Below are 12486 nucleotides of genomic sequence, written 5' to 3' on the forward strand. Positions count from 1 at the left end.
GATTGAGTGAGAACTCAGGTAAGCACAAAGGGTGGGTTGAGGGGGCATATTGCTACCTAAAATATTTTTTCTAAGGTAAAAAATGTTTAGGCTTTAGATCCCGTTTAAGAGTGTATAGCATAATGCACCTTCTGTACACATATTGCATAATTTATGTAAATTTGTCCATGATGGAGGTAGATTTTTGTCTGCATAGCTAAATTTGTGTGTTTGCTTACTCTGGGTCCTTTTATTTTCTTTGCCAGCTGCCTAATCTTCTATTCTATGGGCCACCCGGAACTGGAAAAACATCCACAATTTTGGCAGCGGCCAGGGAGTTATATGGGTATGTAACAATGGAAAGCAAATCGCAAATTTAGACTACTTGTTGAATCTGTGCTGATAATGCAACATTCTGCCTCAGCCATTGTCTGCTGCTCCCTCTATGTATGAGGAGATTGATAGGTATTTGCTTAGCTGTTAAATACATATCTAATGAAACCAGTTATAGTGTATACCCTGCACATAATACAGTTCTGCTTTACGGCTTGATTATAAATATCTGTATTGGAATAGACATTTAAAGCCAAAGTTGAATCTGCATATGTTTACCTTCTCTGGCTCTTCCTTCCCTCTTATCAACATGCTAATAAGATGTTTATTTCTATTTTATATTACATACCCTATTTAGACCCAGCAATATTTCTGTGTGTTTTCTCAGCAGATCATGGGCTGGTTTGAGGGGCTGACAAGGTGCTGTACATAGCCCCACTACTACCCAATGACATTTTCAGAAAGCTATCGGGTGCTGTTTGAAATGTGCATTTTCTCTTAATTTACTGTGATGGGGGTTAACACTTGGAGACTGAGTGAGAAGTCACACTAGAATATCTGTTCCCAGCTGTGGTAGGGTGCATGATTCAGTGCATCACACAGCTCCCTTCTTTTGTTCACACTTTATTTGAAGTGTACAAAAGTACACTTCATGGCGTTGTACAGCAGTGTGACAATGCGCTGCACGGTGCCATGCGGCTCTGTAAAGTGTGCTGTGATAAAATGCATACTGCAGAGCAGCTTCGATCTTTGTTGCAGAGTAAATGGGAATGATCAATATTAAGTCCCACTGATCACCAATAGTTTCTCCAATATCTATTACCCAGCGAGCCCTGCATTTCAGCTTAGCATGGTCTTGGATAGAGGATAATAATTCCAGGTAAATACAGGAAATTAAACCTTCGAGTACTTGACTGTAGGTATTCGGTCACTAGAGTTAGGTACAGTTAAATAAGGGTTTGTTGCTGAACCTGCAGCGCATGTCTAAACTAAAGGTATTGGTAGAATTGACTAGGACAGCCTAGGACACCTCTCGCATTTTGCGAGTGGAAAATGACAGCTGGTGAGTGTGGGCTGGCCTGGTGGTGGTGGGGGGGAGCACTGTTGGCAGGTGGGCTTGAATAGGAGCTCTTCTTCCAGTGGTCGCCCAGAGGAAAAGAGACGAGAGAGCCGGCCGGATCATCAGAGCGCAGAACATCGCTGAAACGGCTTTAATTTCAATTGCCATGTGTTTCCCACACTCGCTGTCGCATACAGCCCTGCCTCCTGGCCCAGGTACTTTGACAGACAGAACACCCGTCCAATCCCAGGATGTGTGACATATGTCAAAGCGCCGGATCTCCGATGATCCGGCCGGCAATCCTCTTCCTCTCCTCTCTTCCCCTGCACAGTTGAGGCTGTGTTGTTGGGCACAGTTAAGGCTGCATTGATGGTCACAGAAATCAAAATTTACGTGAACAAACAGCGCTTGCGCAATCAGGTGAAAAACAAAAACTCAAATGTGTAATCGATAATGTGCAGATGAATAAAAGTGGTAACAATAAATCCATATGTCTGTGGTGATTTAAAATAAAGTTTTTTGACAACAAAAAATGCTTTTTCTCAGTTGAAATCCCACAGTGTAGTAATAATAGTAAGAAGTGCTCCCAAAATGATTATCAAAAGTATGGTTTATCAGATGCTAGTTGATGCCTATACAGGAAGGGTTTGCATCAATCCTGTTTGAATACTGTACTTGTTTTTTAATTTTTGTGACACCACCATTCAATAGTAATCACATAAGTGCAGCAGCTGTTTCAAATTAACACTTTAGGTTATTGGTTTATAAGGTTTACTACTCTAGGCGCGAGTGTTTACCCATCACATTGATGGGCACAGGTGAAGTAGCATTGATGGTTTAGGCTGCACTGATAAAGTTATTGTTGATATTTTTTTTTATAACTGAATTCTGCATAAAACATTTAAGTGTCATTTTATGAGATAATTTAAGGGCGTGTTTAGGGGCGGGTTGGGTGGCTCAACTGGTGGCGAGTAACCCTTGAGGCCTGGCTAGTAGCTCAGGACTTGAAATTTTGAGCCCTGGCCTAGGAGATGGTGAAAATTTGGTGTAGTACCCGTAAATAGCTGAGAAAAGAACCAAATATCCTTTTGCTGCCAAGTTGAGAAACCTATAAATTTACAAAGCTCGGGAAAATTAGGGTTGTGCCATATCGGGGTAATATCCAAGGGGCCAGCAATATGTACTGCCTCTTTTAAGGCTTTCCATACCTTTCGAAGAAGAACGGGAAGAGGGGAGGCTTGCTAGCTTCATCTCTAAATGAGAGCTAGCAAGCAAGTTGGGGTTAGACAGGCTTATCAGTTTATCTATAGGATTTGGGGTGTCTCACTGTCCCCAGCAAGTTGTTGCATTTGCGATGCTGTAAACTACATCTCGGGGTGTGGGACTGTTGAACCCCCTCTGTCCTTGCCATACTGCAAAGTGGCTAAGCTGATACTGGCCCATTTCTTTCTCCATATACAATGTCGAAATTGAGAATCTATGCACCTAAACCACTTGTTAAGATATCCACATACGGGAAATATGAAAAATGTACAAAAGTTGCAGGGCCCAGGGCATCTTTATTAAATTGACTTGGCCCACTACTGACAAGGGAAGCTTACACTAACTAGTTTTTGTTTGTCCAGCAAGGGACTAAGATTTCATTTGAGATGGTGGGAAGGCTCAGGAGAGACCACCACCTCCAGATATTTAAAAGAATTGGAGACTAGCAATTTGATTGGCACAATTCGGGTGATTTGGACCAATTTATTGTGAAGCTGGAAAATTCACCAAATTTATTAATAATTGTCATCAAAGTCTGCAAGGAGCATGCTGTGTCGCCGTAATAAAGCAGAGTGCCATCTGCGTAAAGAGAAATGTTCTCATCTAAAGAACCTCTGTGAAATCCCACTATGTCAGGGTCCTTGCGGATTAAGATGGCTAACGGTTCAACTGCAAGGGCAAATAGAAGGGGAGACGGTGGATACCCCTGTGGAGAGAGGACACCATTAATACAAAATCTGGCCCTGGAGTCAGAGTAAAGAACACCTACCCAATTGATGAAATCTTGCCCTAAACCAGTGTTTCTCAATTCCAGTCCTCGGGCCCCCCCAACAGGTCAGGTTTTCAGGATTTCCATTATTTTGCACAGGTGATTTGATCAGTTTCACTGCCTTAGTAATCACCACAGCCTTTTCATCTGAGGGAAATCCTGAAAACCTGACCTGTTGGGGGGGCCTGAGGACTGGAATTGAGAAACACTGCCCTAAACTGAAGCGAGAGAGAATCTCACAGAGATGGAGCCATTCAACGCTATCAAAAGCCTTGGCTGCGTCTGAAGAAAGAATGGCCCTACCTCCTGGATTGTCCACTGGCACCTGTAGACTAAAGAAGGGCCTTCTAATATAGGCTGTGGACCTGGTAGGGATGAACCCCAACTGGTCGTGGTGGATCAGTTTTCCAATCGCTTTAGAGAGTCTGGTAGCCAGATGGCATGCAAGTAATTTGACATCCGTATTTATTAAGGAGATGGGACGGTGTAAATCCAGGAGAAGTTGATTTTTCCCTGGTTTGGGAATTTATGGCCTTGTTCATGGAATTTGTCAGGAGCCCCGTTTTTGCTGCCTTTTAGTCTGTGTAAAGGGTTAACTGTAGAGTTAACTGACCCAATAATCACTCTGACTACTGGTACTTGGATTGTTGTCCTCTGGCCTGAAAAATCTCTACAGGATGAGGCTGAGGGTACAATTGTTGCACTAAGGGCTGGGTTCCAAGGGGTTATTGCATATATGCTGAGGAATAAGTGCTAAAGGGTTAATGGTCCTATGCTGGGGACTGAGAATAAGGGGATTATACTTGTATATGTTGTGGGCAGGTCACTCAGGACTTAATGCATTTACACGGCAAATGCATTATTGAGGGGTTAATGCACATACTTCTGTTTCTGGTTACTGAGGGGAATATGCACATATTCTGCAGACTGGTTACTGAGGAATTACACATACATTAGGGGACTGATCACCAAGGAGTTGATGCTCATAAGATGGGGATAGGTGATTCTAGGGTTAGTGCTCATTCCATGGCAGCTGGTCACTGAAGTGATACTCGTACATTCATATACACTGGAGACTTGTTACAGAGGGGTTAATGAACATAAGCATACCAACTGGTCATTAAAGGGTTACTGCATGTACACTGCTGCTGTAAAAACTGGATTGTAAGTTCTGTGTACTGGAAAGTCCATCTCATTGTTGACATGGATACTGAGAAGTGAGGTGTGCATGTCCTGGGGCAGCAGAGGGGAAATTGTGTGTTCTAATGCACACAGAGGATGAGATCTGTGGATGAGATCTTTCTGCTAGGGCATGCCTTGTGTAGCTACATTCAAGACTGGGTGCAGAATTATCCAGTAAAAAGTAGAACCTTTTCATTATCATACTATAGTAAAGCAGGGCTTGACAAAATCCGGGCGCCAGGTCATAATTGTGACCTCGCGCCCGCCGGTAATTGAGGCCGCGGCCTCAGTAACCGGCCATCGTGGGCCCGCCGATCGTGCGGCCAGGGAGGTGGGGGCGCACGGAGGCACAGTGTGCCCCCGCCGCGCGATCGCCGGTAATTGAGGCTGCGGCTTTGCGGCCTTGTGAAGTGCCAAGCTTCCTTCTGTGACCTGCGCCATCTGGTGGTGGCCGTTGGCAATACAAGTAAAACAGCAGTTCTAATATGTAATTGTTCACTGCCATCTCCTTCCCTCTAATTAGAACCCCCAAACATTATATATTTATTTTTTATTCGAACACCCTAGAGAATAAAATGGCGATCGTTGCAATACTTTCTGTTACGCTGTATTTGCGCAGCGCACTTTTTTTGGGAAAAAATACACTTTTTAATTAAAAAATAAGACAACAGTAAAGTTGGCCTAATTTTTTTTTATATTGTGAAAGATAATGTTACGCCGAGTAAATTGATGCCCAACATGTCACGCTTCAATTGTGTCCGCTCGTGGAATGCCAACAAACTTTTACCCTTTAAAATCTCCATAGGAGACGTTTAAAAAAATTCTACAGGTTGCATGTTTTGAGTTACAGAGCAGGTCTAGAGCTATAATTATTGCTCTCGCTCTAACGATCGCGGCCATACCTCACATGTGTGGTTTGAATACCGTTTACATATGCTGGCGCTACTCAGGTATGTGTTCGCTTCTGCGCGCAAGCTCGTCGGGACGGGGCGCGTTTTCTGGCTCCTAACTTTTTTAGCTGGCTCCTATATTCCAAGCAAATTTGTCAAACCCTGTAGTAAAGGATATGACTACACCACTCCTTAACAAATTTGTTTCATAAGGATTGATGCATGTATTTTTTCAGGTATGCTGAACTGTTGGTTATTTGTAAACGTGCTGTTTTTTTTGTTTATTTACTTGAGGTTTTGTAACTCTTAATTTATTTTCAGGCCTGAATTGTTTCGGCAGCGTGTGCTCGAGTTAAATGCTTCTGATGAAAGAGGAATACAAGTAGTTCGGGAGAAAGTGAAAAATTTCTCTCAGCTCACAGTTGGTGGCAGCCGTTCCGAGTAAGCAGCATATTTCTTTGTTCTGCTCACATGTTTGTGATCTGCTTTCACTTCCTTTTTAAGGGGGTTCCTCTGAGACCTTGAACATCACTCTGGAGCATAGACTTCATCCCTGAGAGAACTGTCTGTTATGTTATCTGCATATGAATTTCTTTAAAACCTAGCTTTAACTCATAATTACTATTAAAATGTAGTCTGCTTCCTAATAGTTTGAATCTTACACTAGGTGCAGATCCACACCTCCATATAAAAAGCTGTGTGCTTAGAAATGTGAAAAGGGCATTCCAATAGATCTAAATCTTAAAAGAGAAGTATTAGATTTTATTATAATATTTTTTTTTTTTTTTTTTTTAACCCTACATACTTATTTGGATGCTGCATCGGTCCTCCGCCAGCTCCTGAGAACTGAGCGATCAAACACCGCCGATTTGCTCGTTTCTCAGAGTTCCCTGAGAAAAGAGCTGGTGACTGTCGGTGAATATTATTTAGTAGGTGTGAAAGTTAGTCTACAAATGTGGTATATATTTGAATATTGATGATTCCTGATGTACTGACTGCCAATCTCATTTCTTGAGGCCCTAAAATGCTAGGATGGTACAAATATGTTCCACGTGATCTCTTTTTGGAAAGTAAACAGTCTGGGGTATTTAGTAAGAGACATGACAAGTTTTTTTTAAGTTGTTTTTTTTTTGTCACAATTTTTGGGACATTTTGAAAATGTAATCCATTTTTGTTCACTGCTTTTTTTTCTTTTTGCATACTGTCACCAGTGCAGTACAGCATTGTAACATGACATGCGGTGATCAGGTGTACTGACTGGTGATATTATGTGTAAAATAAACTTTTCCTTTTTTTATTTTTTTTATTACTCTGAGTAGATCATTGTCACCATAGTGACACTACTAGTCTGGAGGAGGGGGGTGATCAGATTTTTTTTTCTTTACACACTGTTGTCTTGTTACAATTGTGATCTCTGTAAATGACTTTGATTGAATTGTCATAAATGGCTTTCATTCGTTGTTTACTATTGTGATTCTGTGATTGGCTAAAGCTATCACATAGTACAGGGTGCTGAGATTGGCCCAGGTACCACATGATCACTGGTCGGAGATCACATGCAGTAGTAAACAAGGATGTCATGAATGGATTCTATTCATAACTGTTTACTTGGTGTCATGTGATGGCACAGCAATCTCGTATCTGGGCTGCTCACAATGGCCTGATGCCAAGCACCGCAGTCCTCTGTGTCTGGTGGGTGGGAGTGCACATGAGCGGGCTGTCATTGTGGTGTCTGCTCAAGCTGACCGCCATCAGTAAAATTGTTTTCCAGTTGACAAGTGGTTACATTAATCTAGGTGTTGCTATAACCCAAATGTTTAGGACTTTGTGTCCCTCAGTGGCAACCAAAAATTAGTTTACAGTGAGACAGAAATACTATTCTTTTATGCCTTGCCTACCCCTGTTTTCATGGGAGCCCAAAAAGTATACTGATGCAGAACAGGTTTCATTACTATATTTTGCCCCTATTACTTTATGCTAATTACCAATAACACTGCCCCTGCTGTTCTAGCAGTGAAAAAATAATAAATTTTTCTTGCATTCCTATTTCCTGTGTTTAGTCATAAATGCTTTGTGTTTGTGTGTAGTGGGAAGCCTTGCCCCCCATTTAAGATTGTTATTCTGGATGAAGCGGACTCGATGACATCAGCAGCACAGGCTGCGCTGCGACGCACCATGGAGAAAGAGTCTAAAACAACTCGATTCTGCCTCATTTGCAATTATGTCAGCAGGTAAAAATATAGATGTATTTCTATCACAAGAATGTGCCAGCAACATGTAATTGCAGATACCTAGCTATTCTGAAATGAGCTATGAAAATGGCAGGAAGTTTGTATTTTTTGGGCTGTCAAAGTAAACCATTTGTAAAAGAAATGGTGGGATGGTTCCCATTACTGGCCTTTCTTATGAAAATGCTAGTTGCTTGGCTATCCTGCTGATGCTTTAAAACTTTCTGGGTCACTGGCCTGGGACACGTATTTAAATAAGGAAAATTAGGAGGTAAGTCCGGATGTCCTGATCTGCATACCCTTTTTGGGTCAAAGAATTAAAGAACTGGACAGCAAGGCAACTAGCTTTTTCAGTAGGAAAAGATTTTCAACATCAGCAACTGATTTTCTCATGGCTCATTTTTCTTAAATATGTTTTACTTTTTTTGTTGAATTGTTTGGCGTGACCTAATTCAGACATGTTGGGTGTTTTTTAATAAAGTTATTGTAAATCTACAGGTTTTAAATTTATTTTTTTATTAACAAACCTCTTAGAAGTACCTGCTTACTTAGAGCATCCCCGATCCTCCTCTTCTGGGGCCCAAGCCGGGCACTGCGTGTCCATAAGACACACACACAGGTGAGGCCCTTCCCTGTCCCCTGCTCCCTCCTCACTCGCTATGATTGACAGCGTGCACATTGATGGAGAGATCGGGCTCAGTAAGGTGGGAGGAGCTGCTTTGCAGAAGGTTTTTTTAATCTTGATGCATGGAATGCATTAGATTATGCCTTTAGAACCACTTTAAATTGAACTGAAACCACGTGAGGTGATTCCAAGTGAAGTGAACCTATTTACTTTAAAAATAGTAATAATAGTAATTTTGCTTTGGAATGTAGTATTCAGTTAAACAAAACAAGTTAGTCTTGCTTCCTGTTACTTTAGTAAATCACTCCTTTGGTGTTTGACAGTAAAACCATTAAACAAAATATGTGTAGCATTTAATCTATTGTTAAAGTGGAGTTCCACCCTATTTTTCAACTCCTCTTCATCCCCTGCTGCTCAGTCCCCTTAAACGAATTTGGCATATATTTTTTTTGTAATGTCCCGCGATGGGCGATGTCATTGATTGTCATTTACTTTCAGCGATCGGCGGCAGAACCCCTCACCTGACACTCATGTTGCTTAGGAAACCTGACTGAAACCTATTACATTGCTTGTGCAGCACTGAGCATGTGCGAGATCTGCAAGGCTGAAATCCAGGAAGTCATACAGTCTGGCTTCATGATGCCCAGACTTAAGATGGCCACGGTCTATTTCTAGATTATAAAGTATCTAAATGCTGTAACAACCTAACAAAACGGACCTTAGTTTACAGACTAACTTTACTAGACTACATTAAGCTTGTGTATTACAGGGGTATTTATATTTAAAAAGTTAAATTGTGGGTGGAACTCCGCTTTAAGGACTATTCAAAATACAAATGATTGCATATCAACTCTTTCCAGGCAACAGGTAGCGCTGTAGGCTTGTAATTTGCCTAGCTAGCCTTTAATTTGTAATATCTTTTTTTGGCTATTAGGCGCTATACACACACAGCTGAATGAGTCAGAGGAATAAGCCCACTTCTACTCCCTTCCCTGCTTTGTTCAGACTAAAGCCCCATACCCACCATCAGATTTTCTGCAGATTTACCAAAACCATGTAATATGAGGTCAAATCTTAAGAGTTTCAATTTGTATGCAATCAGGCAGGCCCTTACACTACATGGTTTTGGTAAATCTGAAGACAAAAATCTGAAGAAAATCTGATGGTGTGTATGAAGCGTAAGGGTGCATCATACCTGCGACTGCACCTGCACTCAGATTAGATGTGAGAACCCCAGCACGGCTTCCTGTGATTGGCTGCAGAAGGCAAACTCATTAAAAGCAATGTGAGGTTCCCGGCTCCTGCAGCTATTTGTGGCCTCTTGCATGTGATACCTGGATAAGTGATTAACTTCGGGAGCTGGCACTCCTCTGGGTTAATCATGGGAACCCCCACTTTGGGGTTCTCCCATCCAGTTGGAGTGTGGATGATTTTGCAGGTGTGAATGCAGCCTAAGCCATACTGAAGTTACACTGTTTGTTACCCCAACACTTCATATTCCTGATATGTGCCTGTTGTACCATGTACTTGTATAAGAAAGTATCCTGTTCTCCTTGTTAAATCCCTGGTGTTCCTGCCAGTCCCTCTGCTTTCCTGTTAATCTGACCACACTAAGCAGGTGAGCACCTGTGGACAGTTCTCTAGCTCTGTAGTGTACTGTCCTCCAATGATCAGACTTGTTCTGACATGCTACCACTGCACAGCAATTCACTGGGAAGATCAGTGTGCTGCTGCTTCTAGTCCCCCAGCTCTTATGCAGCTGCAAACAGAGGGAATGTGATCACTTATAAAAAGGGAAAAGGTTATTTATCATGTATTTTTATATCTATACAAAAATGTTATGCCTTTTTATTTCTATTTTAAACTGAATGGGCTGTTTTACAAGGTGATCGTTTGCCTCTCTCTTACTTAAAAAGTGATTGTAATCTTGAAGGTAAAAGTTAGTCAGTATTGACACTTGTGTTGCTAGAGACATCTGGAGACTGTCTGAACTCGGGAGGATGAGATTCTATTGTGTGTTCAGCAGGGTAAGTCCACTTAGCTGGAGAACCATGACGCTGAACCTGTAGCATTTGGCCTTAGCAGCCAGTAGTGGAGATGCCGGATTGATTTGTAAAAGGGGCTGTATTGACAATGATCTCTAGCAGTTCAATTTAACATTTCAGTCTCTGACTGTCCTTTTCAGTCTGTTTCCATTCACATCTGTAGCATTCTCCAACAATCTAAATATTATGTTTTCTTAGATGATGTATGGGGCAGTACTTTGAGGAGCCTAGTAATGTATCTATTATGCTGATCACCACTGCTCTCAACTCTGCTGAAAATACCCTGTGACTGTATGTTTTTAATGTTGGGACTATCCAGTTTTACCATTGGCCTTTTTATATGCCCATTCTTTTTCATCTAGAATAATTGAGCCTTTAACCTCTCGATGCTCCAAGTTTCGTTTTAAACCACTTGCTGATAAAATACAAACAAAAAGAATTCTGGATATCTGCACAAAAGAAAATGTGCTTATTACAAATGAGGTAACTATTCTGTTTATACAGGAAAAAACTCTGTATGTCTTTCTCTGAATTTTTACCATGTGGTGGTTACAATAAAGTTGAACTCGGGGAAATATGAAAAATCATACACACTTCCCCCGCAGCTTCCCCCACCTCTTATACCCGATGCTCCAGCTTGTGAGTGGCCTTTTGTCTCCTAACTTCCTTTAGAGTTCGACTGTAAATTATTTGTTCAATAGGATGAAAAGGGATGATTATATTTGAAAATGTTTCCACAAGTAATCGGTAACAGAGTTGATGGCCATGATAATATGTGTTGATGATACAACCTTCCATTCTGTCACTGGAAGAGAGCAAGCATCCCATTGGTGTTAGGCTTAACACTGGTATAGTGTTATTTCACTGGTCTGTTGTGGGGAACGATACACAGAAGAACATGTAAATGCCCCCAATACAAATGTCTAGACCAGGGGTCTCCAAACTTTTCAAACAAAGGGCCAGTTTTGTGTCCTTAAGGCTTTAGGAGGGCCGAATTGTGGCCAGCGGAGATGGCAAATGTCTCGGGCTCAGCATCGGTGACAATAAATATGGCCCCAAGGTTGGTCTCAGTAGGAGGAGTAGTGGTGCCCCTATTAGTAGGAGGAATAGTTATCCCATCATTATTATCAGTGGAATAAATAGTGCCCCCTTGTTGGAGTCAATGGGATGAATAGTGCCCCATATCAGTTGGAGGAATAGTGCCCCAAGGGCCAGATAAAGGCTAGTAAAGGGCCACATCTGGCCCTCGGGCCACAGTTTGGAGACCCCTGGTCTAGACAATTCAACACATGCAAGCTTATCAACATACTAGTGTAAATGACAATAATAGAACTTGCATATCATAATATGGTTATAGAAAGTATGCTGTTAACTTTTCAGCTCTTGAGGATAAGTCAGCGCGTGAGATGTTCACACTGCTTGGATGAGCTAGGCGTAGGATGGTGGCCTCATATTTCTCTGCTTTATTTATGCGTGGAGTTTTGCATTAATAGACTACTTGAGTTGCTTGCTGATTTTGTTTGCAGGCAGTATCCCGTCTGGTTGAAGTATCAGAAGGTGACTTGAGAAAAGCCATCACTTTTCTGCAAAGTGCTACAAGGCTTACTGCAGGAAAAGAAATTACAGATGTTGTGATAACAGAAATTGCAGGGGTAAGAAGTGCTTTATGAAATTAGATGATGATGTATTGCATGTCCCTTTTTACCATGTGTCTCAATTTCCTATTGCTTAGAACTTTTTTCACCATGCAGTTGTCAAATCTGGCTTAACTGTCAAATCTACAAGAATCATGTAAATCAGGGTTTGATAAATTTGCTTGGAATCTAAGAGCCAGCTAAAAAAGTTAGGAGCCCCGAAAACGTGCCCCATCCCGCCAAGCTTGCGCGCAGAAGCAAACACATACCTGAGTAGCGCCCGCATATGTAAACGGTATTCAAACCAAACGTGTGAGGTATCACCGCGATCGTTAGAGCGAGAGCAATAATTCTAGCTCTAGAACTCCTCTGTAACTCAAAACATGCAACCTGTAGAATTTTTTTAAACGTCGCCTATGGAGATTTTAAAGGGTAAAAGTTTTTCGGCATTCCACGAGCGGACGCAATTTTGAAGCGT

General features: G+C 41.7%; 1 protein-coding gene across 4 annotated transcripts in view; it reads left to right on the forward strand.

Annotated features, from left to right (window-relative positions):
• The window catches only part of RFC4 (replication factor C subunit 4), a 45914-nt gene that overhangs the window by 16408 nt on the left and 17020 nt on the right, over positions 1-12486 (forward strand). For all 4 annotated transcript variants that reach the window (XM_040349454.1, XM_040349455.1, XM_040349456.1 and 1 more), the window contains exons 4-8: positions 246-325; positions 5798-5917; positions 7564-7707; positions 10737-10857; positions 11901-12026. In XM_040349454.1, coding sequence (XP_040205388.1) covers positions 246-325; positions 5798-5917; positions 7564-7707; positions 10737-10857; positions 11901-12026 — 591 coding nt within the window. The remainder of the gene's footprint in view (positions 1-245; positions 326-5797; positions 5918-7563; positions 7708-10736; positions 10858-11900; positions 12027-12486) is intronic.

Source organism: Rana temporaria, chromosome 4 (genome assembly GCF_905171775.1).
Source record: "Rana temporaria chromosome 4, aRanTem1.1, whole genome shotgun sequence".
NCBI lineage: Eukaryota > Metazoa > Chordata > Amphibia > Anura > Ranidae > Rana > Rana temporaria.